Source organism: Saccoglossus kowalevskii, chromosome 18 (assembly GCF_978046115.1).
Source record: "Saccoglossus kowalevskii chromosome 18, keSacKowa6.1, whole genome shotgun sequence".
NCBI classification, from domain to species: domain Eukaryota; kingdom Metazoa; phylum Hemichordata; class Enteropneusta; family Harrimaniidae; genus Saccoglossus; species Saccoglossus kowalevskii.
In genome coordinates, this window is record NC_140658.1 from 19,992,474 (window position 1) to 20,012,964 (window position 20,491).

Genomic DNA, 20,491 nt, shown 5'->3' on the forward strand with positions numbered 1-20,491 from the left:
AACTCTCGCTACAATTAGAATTGATATTCAAACATAGAAATATAATGTATATGTAGGAAATTCTTCAATCAGCACGCTAGAAATTTGTTTGTTGCGAAACATTGCACAACTATTGCAAAGCAAACTTTTAATTGTACAGTTATTGTCATTCTAGTGTAGATTTGGGTTATACACGATGAGAATACAATCTAGTCACCTGCGCGCTCGCTCATTCAATTTATATCAGAACAATGTTCCTACTCTCCGTTTACTGCGAGATCTCGCGTAATGCGTGAAACGAACGTTTATCAAAATTTTATTTTAATTTTCTTATATTTTAATCTCGAAATACTTATCTTTCAAAGAGAAAAATGGTTTTGAGATAACCTTACTTCGTCATAATTGACCTTCATAAAATGTGTATAGCACATTACTAAGCATAGAAATACCCAAAGAACAGTAGTTGTTTTGACTTCACTACTACGCTAGGTCCTGTTTTACGTCCGATTTCACACATAACGCTAGATCTTGCAGTGATCGAAAAAATTGAACATTAAAATTGACTTAATCTTAGTGTAAATCGGTAACTGAGAGAATACATACAACTAAATAAACCGGCTAACCACGATACCAAGTTAATAATAACACATAACTGCACATGCGTACATATGATGAAACAAACACGCCGTCTCATCGAGATTATCTTTTGTGCTCCGACGTTCCATTCGTTGTTTTTTTACAGCAAAACTGGACTGATTTGCATCGCCTTTGACACGTGTTTTCCCTTTAGACGGTCAGGGCAAGGTCGGCACCCCATCCTATCGGAGTTCAATCCCGTTTGAGCCAGCTCGAGCTGAACGATTCAACAGAGTCGTTTGTGCTTGCTGGAACTATCGTGTAAACGAAGTAGCATAAGTGATGACATTAACATACAGCTCCCGGTAAAGAAAGTAACACTGTGAAAAGACAGATGTGTTAACCCAGCACCTCCTAGGTCTCCTCAAATTAATTGTGGTGTAATTGTTGTTCCTTTGAACCAGTGATCTTCTGTGAATACATTTGCGATCGACCTTTAGATTTAGATATTTATAGTTCATAATCCGGAAAGCATTTAATAACCTCTGTGTATATGTATATTCACTACATCCTAGACGTAGAAGCCTTCTAACGGAGTGACATCGTTTACTCAACCAATCCATCGAAAATAACACAAATATCTAATGAATATATCTATTTCTCTGCTCTGGGTTATAGTGGTCGGAGTATATGGCCGCCAATTTATGGTGAGTTTTTCTAATAGAGATATCTATATGCTATGCATCCACGGGTAGGCCATTTATTTTTAGCGTTGTCATACACTATACACCAGCGTCTTTTTACTTTATGTATGTTCTGTCAACAAATGTGTAAATGGTTCGTTTGATTTACAACAATTTTAGGGATGCCACTTGCCCATAAGAGATTTGTAGGTATAAATGTCCACCCTCATAATGTATGCGATGGCTCAGTTTAGTATCAAGACATTTTTTTTTATCACTAGCGAAACGTTTCTATGGACAACTACCGGAACAGCCTAGAGAGTACTATTATTTTTTCGCCGTTCACTCCTATACATTGCCAGTTCAGTGTTATATATATATTGATCAAGTTGCCAACCCTGATTTTAGTTTATTGTCTACCTGATGTTTTTTTATATATCCAACATACCTACTGGTTGAAAACCTGCATGACGCCATCTTTTAGAGAAAATTTAAATATTTAAGATGGCTGCTTTGCTGCAATAATGTATATGGGGCCATATTATGGCTTAGATCTTTTGCAGGATGATAATTTCGGCGTCAATGTCAAAGGGTTCAACAAATCTCGTTTATGGCTTTCTCAGATGAGTCCAAATATTATTTCTGTGACACAATCGAGCTGGCATCTTAAGTGCCTTCCAGTAGTACATTTGCCACTAAACGTTACGCACGTGTGTTTAGATCATTACAATGATTATGAGATCATTGGATGTGTTTTAGGGCGGTGAGTTTATCAATACGAATAATAGGTGTAATACATTGAGTAGCGAATATAATAAACAAATAACAAACTATTTTAAGTATGGAGATAACGTGACTAAACAACGATAAAAATACCCACTTATTTGAAAACAAATGATACTCACTCATTGAAAATATAATAAATCATTTTGTTGGATAAATGTACAATACAAATGTACAGTACAAAATAAAACGCAATGAAACATCATGCTTTGCTTCAACGTCTCAAAATTGAAATTATAACAACTAATATGTATTAAAAATAAAACAAAATAAACTAATAAATTGATGGCATATTATATATTTTATTATTATAGCATAGTCATAATATTACTTGCCTGATATTCAAATACAATCACAAGTGCATGGTTTGCTGGAAATTAGAATATGAAACATACTTCACTTTGGATTTAGATTTTTTTGTATTCCTAAATTTGTAAGGCAGTCAAATTTTCGGTATAGCATTATTTTGTATCAGTGTTGTAAATACATTTGAAACTTTTTGAACACGTGCTATTAACAAATATAATCGAAGTAAATACCGCGATTTCAATTTATTATGGGGTGATTGATATCACACTCTATAAAAGACAACATCATAGTTGTTTATATATTAATTTAGACAACTCCTTATCAGAACCTCTATACTCAACACAAGCTATGCAAGTCATCTAACCACAACTTTGTGAGAACATTTCAATCTTTCTGAATAAAAAAGTGACTGGTAAATAATTTTACCCGTTTCCATTCTATTCAATGTATTCTATAATGATCTAACACTTTCAATTAATAATTCTGTTGTTCCATCTGTTTTTCCAACATGATATAGTATTAAGTATTACCTTCTTATTGTTAAGTATGTCAGCGATGTTGATGATATTTATAAATAAATATAAATTATTAATTGATGATATTTACTCGTTTGTTGGACGTTGACATGCTAAGAAGTATATATGACTGGTGCTCATTACCAAAGGCACTGATAGGAAAGTCCCGAACATATGCGTAATGAGATACCAGTAATGATCAGTAATCAATCTTGACTCAGACGTTTATGAATCTGTTTCTGGTAATTCAACTCCTTTATTGGGAAAGTATACAAGATATTTTGTCTAAGAGTGAATGAAACGAATACCCAGCTTCTCTTCCATCAACATTTTACCTGTACGGGTCTATTTTTTAGGTAGCCAATTTTCAATAATCGATATTATTAGTGATTACAGGCAGATTGTAATTCACTTCTTCTGTAAATATAATGTGAGATTATAAGACTCAATGTTCTGAAAACAATGGAACTGAACAAATGTTTTGAAGAGTATTTAACTCTACAGGAATATACATGACATATAACCTAGCAATGTTTAACACCACTTTTGTAAAACAATATTTTCTATCCAAATTAAATGATTTTCAGAAAGATTGAAAGGTGTACTCATGATATTGTTCGTTCTTAGATACGTGCCTTGAACTTGACATTATTCAACTATCTCTTATCTATCAGGCATACATTCCTGCATTCTTGTTGGGGCATGCATTACATATGCAAATTATTGGAATGAACATTGACTTCTTTCGTCCAAATTGTTCAACATTTAAAACTTGACAATATTCTGTTGTTGTGGCAGTAAATATGAATTCGCAAATGCAGGTTCATGTACGCCTAGGACTAACATACATCAATTCAATAAATCATTTAAAAACTGCATACATAACAAATATAATAAATAAATTTTATTTATTTCAAAGTCTTTATCATTATAAAATGAAAAAAATATGTATGATATATGACCACGACTTTTCAACTGATATCTGAAGAGCCATTCATTGGATTTTGATGAAACTAAGTACATATATGAACTAATGCACAGATTTTATAAGTAGTGTATAAATATCCATGCATATTAATTAACTAATTTTCATAATGATTAGTTAATTTTCAGCTTTCCTCAAATACTTATCATCACATTTAAATGAAACTTGGTACATAGATGTCACGGGGGGGGGGACCATGCACAACCCTGACTGGGTTTAGTTAATATCCGAGCATATTAATTACATAATTTAAAAAATAGTCAATATTCAGTCTTTTTGCTGATATGTGTGCTCTGGAACAATACATCTATAATATCTAATTGTTATTTGCTCATTCCTGATATCTCAAAGTTTCAGATTTAAATTGCATTTGTGGTAGAGGTGCTGTGGAATGAATTAGACTGAAAACCAGATACTGTAAAAGGGTTAATTATTCACTGGGTTTTAATTTTGCTTGTTTCCCTGACTGGAAAATGCGCTAAATTAAAACTCATTGAATATGTGAAATTAAGCATAGAACACATTATCTAAAAGATAAAACCGTGAATTTAAAACCCATCATGATTGAATATGCCTGAAATGCTAAATCAGCGAAATTTAAACCCAGTGAAAATTAGTCATTTTACAGTATGTTAATTCAAATTTTCTGTATGTATTATAAATTTCGATAATGGGAATCACATTGTTTTCATGTTGTGCATCTCAAATAGCATACAATAATTAGTTGTCAAGTTTCTTGTTTCAAATTTGAAAGACTAATCTTAAATTTTGAATTGCGATTTGTCTCCAAAATTCTCAGCACACATGAGTTCTTTCTAAGCTTTTTTTTGTTTGAAAATCTTGGTTGAATAGTAATTTTAATTTAATAAAAAAACACTCTTCTATACGTTCCATTACTCAATAGAATTTTCTAATACGCATGTGCACTGATAATTTGGTGTGTACAATTACTTAGTATTTGCGTCTTAGTATTGTCAAACATACTAGTAATCAGTTTGAACGTGTATTACCACACAAATAAGGTTTATAATGCACCTTAAGGTAATAGAACATAATAGTCATCTTCTCATTTTCTCAATATACCAGAAATTCCAACCCGAACCCCCAGAGGAGAGGGAGTCCCCGGGTGCAATAGAGTCTGATATTATGTTAACACACAAACAGAAAGTAATACTCAAGGAAATACGAATACCAGGCAATAGAGTCAAACGCAAGGCGATTGCATATCTAACCAGTCGTTGGCCAGACGGGATTGTTCCTTATGTGATATCGGCTAGCAGTAAGTAAAACGTCCTAATTAAGACTAAGCATGTATAATGCATGAATGAATACTGTATTGTTTTGCTTGCCCTGTGATAAAAAACGGTACATGGAAATACTGAGTGAAAAACCGGCAGTGTTATGTCTCCTCGCCATATTCCCAACCCGGAGTGCCACAAGTTCGGAAAGTGGGCAGCATTTTTTTTAAGGGCGGCAGTCGTCGCGCCGCGCATGTGCGACATTTGTGTTGATAAACATTGCTTTTCCCACAATGCAATCGCCCTTCTAATTGAAGTATGAGGTTTGACCTGGGCGCGACTTGCATTAATTACCGCTGGCGACTCCTTTGATACCTTCCAATTACCTAAAAATACCTAATTAAAGCTTGGTAACGTCTCAGTTTCTACTCGTTGATCTACGCAACAGTCAAAGTCGTCAGCGTTGTTTATATGAGACCCAAATATCTCGCGCATGCGTGGCGCGACGATTAACGCCCTTTGGATAAAAATCGATAAAAGAGTTAAAGTCGCATTCCCCTTGGTGCTGAGCTGACACCTACTACCTAAACTCACGTTGACCCGAATCTTGGCTGCTTTTACGTCTTCTCATCCAAGTGACTAAATATGATTCCTTCAAAGCCTTGTAATATGGCAACAGCATGAATTACTTTTATATGTATTTATTTGCAAGGTTCGCCGGATACTGGCGTCATCATGGAGGCGATGAGGTACTGGGAGTCATTAACCTGTGTTCACTTTGTACCATACAACATATCTGGGGGTGACGCCCGTGGTCATCATGCTCGAGTAAGATTCATCAAAGGTGATGGGTAGGTATTTCGAATAAAAACCATCTTACATTTTTAAGGTATCATGTTCCAGCTTACTGTACCAGCAAAGTACCCACAAGGAAGTGGCGTGCGTTATTAAATCGTGGTTCAACGGTACTAGTTGCTCACAAAAACACGACATATTTGAAATGTTAATATTTGTAACAGAATCTTATTAGTCGGCAACTTTGATATTACTTTCAATCAGATACGCCTTCATAAAACACAATTGGAACTATTTCGGGATAATTGGATTCGCTTAAAATGTGCTATTGTAGGGTAGTATTGTTCTTAATTTCCTCATTTCTGATATCAATACAAGAAATTATCAGAAAAAATCTAAAACGAACAAATAAAATATTTTTGTGAAAACAAACCATTACATTAGCACATTTTAAGCGAATCCAATTATCCCGAAATAGTTCCAATTGTGTTATAAGCCGAAATGATGACACCGAAACCATGGCATATACTCTATATACCGTTTTTGCACAAGTGAACAAAAATTGCCGCAGCTTTGCGTCAAGATCTCCTGGGAGAGCAATCTATAAAAAACAGTTTTGTAAAGCCAACCACAGTTTATGGTACAGGATTTCAACTTACTGGGAACCATGAGAATGATGTCAAAGGCTGAGAGGCTAAGATTTCTTCTATCAGCCTTCCACCGGTGATTGTATGTGTCAATTTCAATAATAGTGTGTGTCGTGTGTCATAATTATCTACATCTCCCAAGCCACTCTCAATGAAAATGGCAACTACTCTACCTTCAGTTTTCACATCGCATTTCATGTGACATTAGCTTTGTGTTTTTGTCCATGCAACTGTGTCTAAAACAGTATTTGGGTAAGATTTGGTTATTTTTTGCAGTTATATTTAAACGGAAAAAAATTGTTCAATGTCACAGTTCTGACGCTTTAAACTTTGCAATGGAAGTATATAAGTGTGACATTGGTGACACATAACGTTACTCTGCTCTGACTCTCCAAAGTCCCGAAAAGAAACATATTTTACATCTTTTGTACGGCGAATCGAACTTTTCAGTTCACTCTACAAATTCGGTCATTCTATAAGGTAGAAGCCTACTCATGAATGCAAATACTCAGGATTTATTCATTTTCAAATACATTGTACTTCCAGGCATTATAGGATATTGACCTAAAAAAGTTGGGGGTCACCAGCTTAATTTACGAGAAAATGATGGTTGTGGTCATTTTGACAGTATTATAACGCTTTTTTCAATAGGTTACTATGGCAGAGACATTATGCCATATTTCAATTGTAGCCTAGTGTCATAGGCTGAAAAAATCCTATATTGTATATTTTTGACAAATATTAGGACAAGTTTTTCGCAAAATATGTCACTGTAACACACAACAAAATGCAATTTCACGTAGCCATGGGATAATAGCTTCATGATTTTACATAGTAAACCAATAAACACTGTCATGCGATTGATGACCAACTTTCTCAAAAATTATGAATAGGCTTCTACCTTAATAAATTGCATTTTATTTTTTTTTATTTTCAAAGATGTTATTCATATGTTGGGATAATTGACTTCCACAATTCGCAAGAGATTTCAATTGGAGACGGATGCGCTGAGGTATGTATGTATTGTGAAAAAGTTATACGTCACGTGCGTTCTAACTCTGTAACCCACAACCCAGGACTTACTGTCAAACTGGTCAAACACGTTTTCGTATTTCTTCCGACACTAGAGAGGAACTGTAGCCCACGAGATTGGTCATGCACTTGGATTTTGGCACGAACAAAGTCGACCTGACCGAGACGATCACGTTACAATTCATTTTCAAAATATCGAAGATGGAATGGAAAGTAATTTCGAGAAGTACGGAGTTGATGTTGTAAATACATACTCTGTGAAATATGACATATCATCACTGATGCACTATGGGTCGCATGTAAGTAATTCAGTTACTCCTTCATGCATACCCTAGACGTAAATGGGTGTCGAAATCTCGCGGAAAACGAGAGAGCAGCGATATGTGTTTATGCTCCTCTTCTGTCATCGCCTTCAGTGTGTCCTCATAGTCTATGTAAGCATGGTATTCAAAACAGCGGACGCGATAACGGGCAAGACAGTAATGCTATTTGAGATGCAAAATTACGTCACACGGCCCTCTCGACCCCAACGATATCTTGGCGGCCATTCGCGACTCGTGCCTATGTGATGTTTTTGATTAATATAAATATCTTTCGTATTAGTTGAATCAAGACAAGAGAAATTTACTATTTGCATAAACGTTTACTAAGAAAGATAGACAATTCAATCAAGATTCAGAATATGGTAAAAGAGCATCCGCTGTTACGGCATTTGGTTCAAGTATTTATTAAATGAAAGTGAATTGAACTGTTCTGGTTTTCCATCTTTCCGAATTAGTGCAGTTTGATATGTATTCCAGCTAGATTTGTGTGCCAAAATGGATTTTATTGGCTTACTTTATTAATTTTGATGTGCTGATTTCAAAAATGTTGGGTGCCATTTTTTTCAGCAATGTCTTGAGCCGCCATTTTGAATTTCAAAATGGCCGCCAATAAGTGTTTTTTTTTCTGATTTTAAATAGAAGAATAAATGAATAAAACTATTTTTTTTATTTTTTGAAACATATGAGTTACTGCCTCATCAAAGAATGACATTATGAAATTATAACACTGTTAAAAAGCTTGTTTAAAATTTAACAATCACTGTTTACTATATATACCCACCAACTATCTGTAAATTTTAACAGAAGTTAGTTGACATTTACAGAACTTTTCTACAATTGTTAGTTTCATGTGACTATTCAAGTCAATGTCTATACACATCTAGGATCTACATGGCCCACTGCTTATCTAGTCACTGTTTTCTTCTTCGTCTTCTTCTTCACTTGTCACATTGTAATCTATTGTGTTACCACAGTCACTACATTTACAAAGTGGTGTACATGGCAAGTTGTTTTTCTGACAGGAACAGTTTGCACTGGCACACTTGCCACGACATCCACACTTGACAAGTTCAACAACTGCCTGGGGTGCTGGTAACTCAAGACATTTCTGAGGGGAAATTGTTCCATCTGATGTTTTCTCCCATTCATTGCCAGTCAGTTGTGGTATGTGCGGTCGTGGATGTTTGTATCCTTTACCAATTATGGATATGAGATTGGCTCTCTGAATGTGTGGTTTCAGTGATCCAAGTGTTGGTGGCAACTTTTCTCCTTCAAGGTTTTTGGATTTGAACAGTTCCCATCTTAGTTCATTAACTGTTTTGGATTTGCTGTTCTTGGCATACACTGTGGTCACAAAGCTTTCAAGCACATTTAACATTCCATTCAAATCGAAGCTATCCTCACCAAATTGCTGGAAAACATCAACTACATCAGAACTAGATTCAAGGCTCAGATAATGCTTTATCCACTACTCTTAGATATACCGGCAAATTTTCCTCCCCAATCAGCACCAGTAAACGCATGGAGGCCCAGTAGTCCTTTACTTTTCTCACTGCCAACTGCTGAACATCTTGCACGTATGTCAATCATACGCTTCGCTTTCCCTTTTCCGGAGATGAAATAAAGCTCGCCTGGAATGTTGTTAGACGAAAATAAGTCCATTAAGAAAATGAAAACATCTGTATCTGGTGAATACACATCTATATCCCGTATGTCTCCAGCGCTCTTAGATGCATCAAGCACATGCATCAGGATCAATGTGTCTGCCTCTTCATGTGAGTGCTCACCAATTTTGGGATCAAAGGCATCTGGTTTGTTGGAATACGTTGAGGTTCCATACACAACAACTAAAGTCTTGCTGCTATCTGCATATTCATGGAGTAGAGCTTTCCCCAAGTACTCTGTTAGTTTAGATTTTGTTTCAATGTGAGACAGTAGGGTTTTCAGTGGTACTAATTTGATATTGGTTGAATCCTTGATGTCAAACTTGACCGGGTCAACACTGGCTGACTCGTGTCTGAGTTTTCAGAGAGTTGTTTATATATTTATCAAAGATAACTCTTCCTTCTTCATACTCAGAAATAATTTTATGAATGCTTCGAACAAAGGCTTGTGCAAAGTCATGACAATTCACCATTGATAGACCCTTCTTGATAGCTTGGACAACTGCCATCGCATCGATAATGCACACATTGTATCGACCCTCCACTGTCTTTGGTATCTTGGGCAAGACCCCTCTAAATTCACTCGATGGTTCCATTTTATATGCTTCGATAGCATGGACAAAGGCACTCTTGTCAGCTGGGATGAGAAGAAGGCCGTCTGAGGAGAAAAGTGGCCTGGGGATAACAGAAAATTCATATTTTCCAATTGTCTCACATAGTGACTGAATCATACTAGGGCGTGACTGTTGAACTACAAGGAATCTTGCCAATAGTTGTCGATCTTCTCTTAACTTAACAAGTTTATTACCAACTTTGCACCTTATCATCTTCTGACATGTACTGAATGTCTTCAGCTTCATTTTTTTCATTGGATCCCAAATTGAATTCTCTGCTGTAGATGCAACCAGTCTCTTAGACACAAACTCTTCAAACCTGTTGGTACCCTTGGCATCTCTGAGGAGAATATCTTCTTTGGCAGTTTCTGGAACCTCCATATTTGATGCCATATTCATAAGCTTTATTGTCTTACACGAGAAAGGGTTTCCACCACAGTGTTTGATAATGCCTTCCTTGATTGTGGCTGAATTGTTAAACATGCAAAGTGATACTGAACCACTCAGTTGATAATGTTCCTTGGTTTTTGCATGGTCACCATCAGTGCAATAACCCTCTTGGAATTGTTGAATTAGACTAATTAGCTCAGGGGCAATTAAGAAGAATCTATCAAGTGCATCTTCATTTTGTGTAATTCCAGTAATTCCTCCAGCAACCTTGAGTTCTTTGATAAGTTGTTCCAGTGTCTGATCAACAAACATATTTGTGAATGGAATACCTGATTTAATCACCATAAAATCGCCACTTTTCAGAGCATTCCAGGTTTCTAGATCAGTGCTCTTAAGCAACTTCATTTGTGCAAGATATACTGGCACAAGTCGGGCATACTTGTAGAGATCATGAGCAAAGTAGTACTTGACTTGCTCCTCAAGAGCACCAAGATGAAGCTCCCACTCTCCCTGTCTGCTTGCTCGAATCAAGTGAAGTAAACTCTCAATCTGCTTCATATAACTCTCGAAAAATTGTGCCATCTCCCCAAGGTCTTGGTAAAGTGTATAATAGAACTGGTCTTTGAAGATACCATATACTTCTTTGAAAATGTCTGTAATGTCACCATGTCTCATATGAAGCTTATTGCGAAAATGTTGGTATTTCACGGTCATGGTTTCTAAGTTATGTTGCTGTGAAGATGCTTCAAAAAGGAGGTCATAGCATGCCATGATATTCGTGATGTGATAATCTACACCCCGCTTAAACCACTTTCCAGTGAAAATTTGGCGAATTGTCGATGGAGAATAAAGACCTGCTTCAATGCTGATGGAATCAAGGCCGCTGCCTTCAAGATACTTTGCTGTGGCGTGAAGTGAAGCAAAACAAGCATGAAGCTCACCAACTCTCAAAATCCAGTTGGTATTCCCTGTAGAAGACTGTAGTTTAAATGCTCTCTCATATAGGTCAAGAACAAGTGTTATTACAGTTTTGTGATGGGGACTCACAACAAAAGCTGATATCCCTTGGGCAAAACACAGAACTGTATAAAGAGCATTATAATCAGTTGGAGACCTCCTTAACAATGGAGCAATAGTTGCACTCTTTGTCTTTCGTTGACCCTGTTGCTGTTGTGACTGAATCAATAAAGAGTTTGTAGCAGCCCAAGTTGGCATGATTTCCGATTTCACAATATTAACAGAAGATTGTGTTACATGGTTCCCTGGAGATTGCTCGCCAGGATTAACAATACCAGTGACTGCAACCCCATCTCTATGAGCAAAGGATGCCATAAGCCAAGCCCTGTCATACATCTCATATTTTTTGACAACATGATCATAGGAGTGAAATTCAAACTTATCCACTGTTATTGGTTTTGCTTCAATTGATGGAGGATTTCTAAAGTTTGTGTTAATATCCACAGGGGCAATTTCATCAGGGATACAGACAGGTTCATTAACTGGGATACACATACTTTCATCAGCCTTGTCCTGGTTTTGATTGATTACCAGCATTGTACCATGGAGAGTGTTCTGACCATCTGCAGTGTTCTCTAGAAAGTCAATATTATCTGCAGCAAAGTAAACAGACTTTCCTTTCATCACAAAGGATGGCAAACAGAACCCACCAGTTGTCTTCATTCATTCAGCAACTCCACAAGCAATACGCTTTTCTATGTTGACAACCTTGTCATAACTAGATCCAATCTGTAGCTGGGAAAAAACATTCACAAATCCTTACTTCTAGTTTTTTTTTGTGAATCGTGAGTGCTAATCCAATCGAAAGTGGTGTTTCAGTTCGAATTCTGATTCTGAATCCAGTGTCTGATACAGGTTGATAAGATGTCTGTCGGTCTGTTTTGAAGTTATGCAGTATCTGTTGCGACACAAGGTTTACTAACTTTTTGGAAGCTTCATCACGTTTTCCTTTCACATCTTTTTTTAGTTCCAATGAGGAGCCATCTGATGAAGGAAGTCAGCAGTGGTGGAGATTCAAATTTCTTCAGCGATTCAGATCCTGTGAACCTCCAGTGGTCACATGTTGTGAGTTCTTTTCGCAATATGGCTGCTGCATTCGCAAGGCAATTGACATTGTCTCCATCATTTTGGTGCTCTCGAAGGTCACTAACTGACATTCCAAGTAGTTTCTCACTAACTACTTGCTCACTTTCATATGCCCGATGTGATTTAACAAATTTAGCATCTTCAATGTTTTCACATATGATACTTTTCAGATGTTTTTTGTGATGGCTAGAACCTGGATCCACATCGTTTTCAGTCAGTAAGGAAACATATTCTTCATTGATATCATTCATTGTTATAACACAATTCTGAAATCAAAGAGCACTTGACGGCATTCAAGATGTCAACATCAGCAATATATTGCCCAAGTTTCGACCTTGACTGCATATCGCAATTTGACATGGCTTGCTGTATTTTTCGTTCATGGTCTCTGAGACAATTTCTGTGATACATCAAATCAAATGCAGCACAGTCAGAAGGCTGGTTTACATGGGCTAGAGATATTCTAATTTTTTCGTCTGCTGTGTTTGATTTAATGAACATTAACCTACTTCCCATTGCCTCACTTTCGGCTCGATGGAGTTCACCACTTCTTGGTTTAGAGCATTGGAACACACATGTATTTTTGTGGGAAACACTGGCAGATCGTTTTATTCGAGGTGCTGTACTGCATGATGGTGAATGTGGTCTTGGAGGGCGTCCTTTCTTTGGAGGCACTACTGACTTTGATGATGATGAAGCTTCAATAAATCTCTTTTTGGCCCTTTTTAACTTCTCATTATGTACAATGTTTTTGTAGCATCCAGAATGATATATTGACTCAAAATATTCCTCTTCTGTAAGACTTGCAATCCTGTCACAGAGGGGTGAAAAGTTTGTTTCCCCAAATGATTCACGTTTATTTGCATAGTCTCTGACCTTTTCCAGGCTCTCCCTAGATGGCTTTAGCGTTAAGGGTGTTGCTCCGCCAACACTTAGGCATATGAGGCACGTTTGTAGAGACGTTTTGGTCATAGAGGATGAAGATCTAGTGTCCACGGTGTTGTTTTCTAGTTGCTCTTATACCTAATACGAAAGGTGGATAAATAAGGCTTAGTATGTAGTAAGCCATGAAGCCAAAATCTCATGGAAATCTCGTCTTGTACTATTCTGGAACGAAAAATTATATCGATCACAATTGAAACTCCCACCACACGCATACTTGCGTCTTTTCGCGTACTCATTGGAAATACGTTCCAAATATCTTGCATTACGAGACGAGATTTCAGTGGAATATTGGCTTCATGACTTACCACATACTAACCTATGGACCTTGATAACGCCTGGTTATCTACCTCTGCTAAAACCTAAAACAAATGCAAACAAATTTTAAAAAAGCTAGCATCCCCAACCGCCATCTTGGATTTCAAAATGGCCGCCAATTATATCATTATGAACTGAAATTTTAATTTTATGAAGGTTCCCTATCATCAAAATATAGCAATTTCCACTATGAAACAGTTCTCAGGAGTTAGTAATTAAGACATCTCCAAAAAAATATGCTAAAAATGGCGGCCATTTTGAAATTCAAAATGGCGGCTGAAGATGCTTATTAAAAAAATGGCACCTAACTTTTTTGAAATCAGCACATCAAAATTGATAAAGTAAGTCAATAAAATCTATTTTGGCACAAAAATCTAGCTAGCCCCAAATATCAGACATAGGCAGATGCACTAAATGCTCATATGAATAACATTTGACCACATAAAGTTACCAAAAATAGGTTTATATAATATGATATACAGGCAATGGCAGCTGATATTATTAAAAATGAGAAAATGCATCATATGCGACGGAAAAAAATGTTTTTGGTCAAGCATTTTTTTAGAGTAATGGGGTGGTGAGACCTTATTTGGTGAAACAGTTTACATTACGCATGTTGCAGGTTTAACCACTTTGTCAACAGAGGGCGCCGTGCAGTTGCGAAATGGTGAAGAAAAAAACATTCTTTTTGATGTAACATATTTGTTTTCGTCTAGTCAATCTTAATTTATTTATTTTAGTATTTCAGTAAAAATGGCCACCCTACAATAACGCCTGTCAATCCACTGGATATGCCGAAAATGGGACAAAGAAATTATCTCTCTTTTTATGACGTGAAATTAGCAAATATGCTATATGAATGCAATGGTTAGTATATTCTGTGTGCGTTCATTTCTAATATTATAGATTAGATTATTATAGATTAGATTATTATAGATTAGAAATAAATAACAATTGTCGTTATATAGCTGTTTTCAAATATCCCTATACTCTAATCACCATGGTTATCGTTCCTTGCAGCACAATGTGCTGACTGGCTTCCAGAATGTTCTGGAGACGGCTATATAGGCCCAGAATGCACCTGTGTTTGCCATGATGGTCTTGTTGGCCGATGTGAAGGTAACTTCAATATTCCTTTCATATACGTGATGCCCTCTAGCGACAAAGCGCCCCTGTGACGTAAATTAGTGTAAAAAGCCCCGTTTGTTTGGTTGATAGAATAAGTCAAAATTCGTACCACTTGGACGCTAAATGGCGCAACTCATTTACTTATATTAATAACACCAATAAATTATCTACTCATAGTGAATATATATGTTCATTTAAGTTTTCAAGTCTGAATTTGAATTTATGTATTTTTTGGCAAGTGTAATAATATAGTTATTAAGTTACTCATGTTCAGAACATATTCAAATAAGGCAAACTATTGTTGAGGGAGATATGTTTAATTTGTAATTTATTTCCGGTTACGGTTTCTAGTTATTTCTCTCACATTTTAATAATTTGATATTTGATGAATGAATTCTTCAAAATAGACTATATGATGTTGTACATGTTCTCGTGACATTCTCATTTATGACCCCTGACATAATTTGATATTTAATAATTGATCACAGACAATTTGTTTGGGCTTAATATAACAAACCATGGTGTAGCCTATTTGTGAACGTTATCGTGTTCCTTCATATTGAATAGTAAGTGCAGTGGGATTGGCACGACAGGGCGCCGTCCGATCTAGATGCAACGTTTTTTTCTTTAGTTGTCATCCGCAGGCCGCTGTCGTACTAACAACTTCCCTTTTATGAATAGATGAAATCATTTAGCGATTTCTTTACAGGATTATCCTCAACGAAACATTACAAAGCCAGCAAGTTTTGCGCATGCGCTACTAGTTTATTGCACTTGAGTAACTTGTATACGCGTGATTTAATTAAGTTCAAAATTGTTCCATTTCAAATTTCGCATGCACATACAGTATTTTTTATCGAAATGCATATTGCATACTAATTAGTTAACTTGTCATTGTTGAAAGTTATTGAAAAGATTACAAACATTTTGAGCAATAGTAATAGAGTAAAATATCAACGTGCCTCTGCATTCTCTATTTCGTAATTTGCTATAATCACGTTACTTTCATCAGTTTGTTAGAGTTAAGTTGATTAAAAACTTGTCTCAAAAACACCAGACTTTTTTATTATCTTTCTAGCACGTAACGATAGAATCAGTTGAATTAGAACTCACATATTGGCTATTGAGAAGCATTTTGGCGCATTTTTTTTTGTATTTGCATTGCTCATGAATATTTATTTATGCAAATGATATTTTTCACTTCATCGTGCCATGCAACTCTCCGAGTAAGTGTGTATAGCCAGTAATAAACTCGATTTTTGTTCAGTCACAGTAGCACAGCGACAAGATTAATGGCCTGTTCGCTTGACATGTAGCGTTGATATTTTCGTCGGTGTGCAAGCAAATTCTAGTACGGCATCACTGATTTATATCAATTCTCAACACTTGGAACTACAGCATCTGAGAGCCTGAATTCTATTCTAATCTCTGACATATATAATAATTAGAAACTGAAATCTGCTAAAAGTTCACAGAATAAATTTGAAGCTGATAATTAATCTAGTTGATTCTGACAGCTCCATCCGAGTGTTTTACCCAGTCAGATGGTGGAGACTATAGAGGGGCTCAGAATGCAACATCTAGAGGGAAATCCTGTCAGAGTTGGTCGGATCAGAGACCTTATTCTCACCAATTCACGCCCGAGAATTTCCCCAATACTGGTCTCGGCGCTCATAACTACTGTCGAAACCCGGATAGAGACATCAGACCCTGGTGTATTACGACGGATTCTGTAATATCGTGGGATTATTGTGACGTAGGACTTCCGAGTGATAAGTGTGGTACGTACTAGTTTAGTAATCGGAGAAAAAACGCAACAGTGAATGCGAATTCGGAAACGCCGAGATAACGGGTGGAAAAGCGCGAAATGCTGCGATCAATTATTGTGTGTCTGGGAGCGAGGGAATGTCCTACATATATAGTAGTCCTCTTTCTTCTTTAGCAAATGTCGTTTTACTTAGCCCATTCAGATTATTCGATATAACATTTTCATGTTTTAAAACACTTCATAAAACTCGGCCAAAACCTCACAATTGTGGAGTATTCACGCATAAAATAGCGATAAATTTAACCTTAACGGAAATATGTTTTATCATACTGAATTAACTAATTAATATTATGTATAGATTTTCGTGAGTGCTACGTTAAGCCGGATGGTTTAGACTACAGGGGAACTGTTGATACCACAGTCGGTGGCATCCTATGCCAGAAGTGGTCGGAACAGACGCCCCATACGCATGAATTCAGTCAGGTCAACTACCCTAATGGTGGACTTGGACGTCATAACTACTGTCGGAACCCAGACTACGATGGCGCCCCTTGGTGTTTCACTACTAACCCAGACATCAGATGGCAGCATTGTGATGTCGGTCGTCCGACTGAAAACTGTGGTTGGTCAAAATACTTAAATTATTAGTTATTTAGTTGTGTGTCTTTACTTTCGCACTCACGAGTAAATAATATCGAAATAACAAACCATTTACTGCGTTAGATTATATATTTGTTGCGTTCCGTAGCACGGGTCATACTAAAATAACGTGCGCAAACGCCTAGTATTGGCTAAAAAAGTCTGTTGGAAAGACCGCAGATTTGTTTATTTTCGGCCGTATAATGAACAGGTTTTGCCGTCTCTTGGTCCGCACTAACTGTTCCAACATCCCAAGTGTGAACGTAACTGGGTCTAGCCGATAAGAATACATATGAGATTAACCCGTACTAGAACACAACTTATAATAATTAATTATATATCCAATGTCTTGATATATAGCTATCGTAATTATATCTACGTGTATATTTTGTGCAAAATCACCTACCATATTTATGTCATCATTTAAAGGACTAACTGAGTGCTATGAGCACGAAAATGCCAATGATTACCGCGGTGTTGTCAGCGTCACACAGACAGGCTACGACTGCCAGGATTGGACAGATGTCACCTCGGTTTCACTCAACTATGATCCTGAAAATTATCCGAATGCTGGTCTTGGTGATCACAATTTTTGCCGAAACCCCGACGACAAACAGCAACCATGGTGTTTTTCTACTAATCCCAGTATACAGTGGGAGTACTGTGATGTTGGTAGTTATTCAGATTCATGTGGTATGTCATATGTTATTATGTTATGTTATTATGGTATATATATACAACATCGGTTAATTTATGTGAGAATTGTGGTTATTATAAACATCGGCAAAATGTACACTGGGTGGTCAGGAAGCTTAAAACTCTTAATATAGACGCCGGTTCTGGGCTATAGTTTTGCCAGTAAAATGTGTTATGTTGTTGTTGTTGTTGTTTTTAAACATTCAAACTATGTTAGCATATTGTTTATCTATTGTTGATAACTAGATTTGTCCTCCAATATCATTACACATGTATTGATCAGTTTTTGTATCATTCCTCAAAACCTAAAACATATATAACATGGATGCTCTTTTCCAGATAAATCCATCACAAAAAATATATATAGGATGTTCATTAAAAACTCCCGGAGCAACTTAAGTTTAACCCACCTAACCCCCACTTAAGGAACCGAAACGAAAGTCGTTAGCATTTTAAATAAAATAAAGCAAAACTATAATTTGGTGCACACAAACCCACATTTTCATCTTAAATAACTGCCACATTTGTTTCTCTTGTGAACCGTTCATCGCCAGAGAGCGTCCGGAGTTTTGCCCGTATATAACGAAAGTGTAGCTATGTATCGTCACATATTCACCATTGTTCAAGGTTTCAATGCTGGCGACATTGTGGACAAAACACGCCTTCTAATAGAGTGTGCACACTTCAAACTGAATGGACCAAATCTCTCGGAGTTGTACTAGTTTGAATTTGAGAATCGCATCGAACATAATGTGCGTTTTACAGCATACTAGTAACCATTTCTCAATGCTGAGCCAAGATTGTAACGGCAAAACCAGTTGGTTTGCTCCCAGTTAAAAACTTATCATTTATACTGTATTAATACCATTTAAAAACTTATGCTAATCACAAATTTGATTCGTATACACAATGAATATTTTAGGATATACCGAATGCTACGTCAACGAAGATGCGAGCGATTATCGCGGAACAGTCAACGCAACTGGTGATTATCAATGTATGAACTGGACAGAAGAGCTACCAGATAATCTTGGCTATAATACACAAAACTTTCCCCTCTACGATCTAGACAACCACAACTACTGTCGAAACCCGGATGGAGATTCTCATGCCTGGTGTTTCACAACTGATCCCAAAGTCGAATGGGTGTATTGTGATGTTGGAATCTCAAACTTCATATGCGGTAACTCTTCCTTCACGATTTCATTATTACTTGTGTCGTAAACTGATATCCGGTTTGCATATCGCTAACAACGTTAGGACAGTGATCTAAAACAACTACATCGAAACATTAAGTTTGAAGAATCAGTAAACAGTAAACACCGACGCTTAGACGAATATATGATAAAAGCAAAATGACAGATTCTGAAACAGATTAATTCTTTTTGTTACTATAAGTTAATATTCGTCGTTTTACATTTTACATGTAATTTTGTTTTCTTTTATTTTCAGACTAAATCAGAAGTCTCTGTATGCAGCCTGCTTATATGATGATTCGTAACATTGGTATTTTTGACATCTGAATTCAAAAGAGCATTTTTTTCGAATATATCGATAAATGTAAAAAATAGTGTTTTGTGTAATAATTAATATGTTAATGATAGATGTGAACAACACTTATACAGCTGAACATTTTTTTTCTGAGCACAAAATCATCGTAAATATTCAAGTTGTATGCATACAGAACATAATACTTCGAACGTAAATGCGTGTAAGATGATAAAATATGGAAAGCCACAGCTATCTTAAGTCGTACAATATCATATTGTGTAGTGCATTTATAATGTTATGCGGTGCATTTATCATGTTATGTAGTGCATTTACCTTGTTGTGTAGTGCATTTACCATGTCATGCGGTGCATTTATCATGTTATGTAGTGCATTTACCTTGTTGTGTAGTGCATTTACCATGTTATGTAGTGCATTTACCATGTTATGTAGTGCATTTACCATGTTGCGTAGTGCATTTACCATGTTAGGTAGTGCATTTATCATGTTGAGTAGTGCATTTACCATGTTGTGTAGTGCATTTACTATGTTATGTAGTGCATTTATCATGTTATGTAGTGCATTTATCATGTTGTGTAGTGCATTTATCATGTTGTGTAGTGCATTTACCATGTTATGTAGTGCATTTATCATGTTGTGTAGTGCATTTACCATGTTGTGTAGTGCATTTACCTTGTTGTATAGTGCATTTATCATGTTATGTAGTGCATTTGCGATGTTGTGTAGTGCATTTACTATGTTATGTAGTGTATTTATCATGTTATGTAGTGCATTTATCATGTTGTGTAGTGCATTTACTATGTTATGTAGTGCATTTATCATGTTATGTAGTGCATTTATCATGTTATGTAGTGC

At 36.3% G+C, this 20,491-nt stretch overlaps 1 protein-coding gene across 1 annotated transcript; it reads left to right on the forward strand.

Annotated features, from left to right (window-relative positions):
- The first annotated feature begins 995 nt into the window (after nt 1-995).
- LOC100370322 (plasminogen-like) lies at nt 996-19,747 on the forward strand. Its single transcript, XM_078013365.2, has 12 exons — nt 996-1,262; nt 4,917-5,109; nt 5,781-5,919; nt 7,450-7,522; nt 7,638-7,841; nt 14,637-14,763; nt 14,917-15,015; nt 16,542-16,805; nt 17,151-17,414; nt 17,861-18,124; nt 19,050-19,310; nt 19,580-19,747. Exons 1-12 carry the CDS (start codon nt 1,200-1,202, stop codon nt 19,582-19,584), a joined length of 1,956 nt encoding a protein of 651 aa, XP_077869491.2. The 5' UTR covers nt 996-1,199; the 3' UTR covers nt 19,585-19,747.
- Nucleotides 19,748-20,491: the final 744 nt, after the last annotated feature.

Coding starts and splice junctions, on each gene's coding strand:
- LOC100370322 (XM_078013365.2), top strand. CDS start 1,200: ATGAATATATCTATTTCTCTGCTCTGGGTTATAGTGGTCGGAGTATAT. Junction 7,523..7,637: donor TTGGAGACGGATGCGCTGAG/GTATGTATGTAT, acceptor TTCCGACACTAG/AGAGGAACTGTAGCCCACGA. Junction 18,125..19,049: donor TAGTTATTCAGATTCATGTG/GTATGTCATATG, acceptor TGAATATTTTAG/GATATACCGAATGCTACGTC.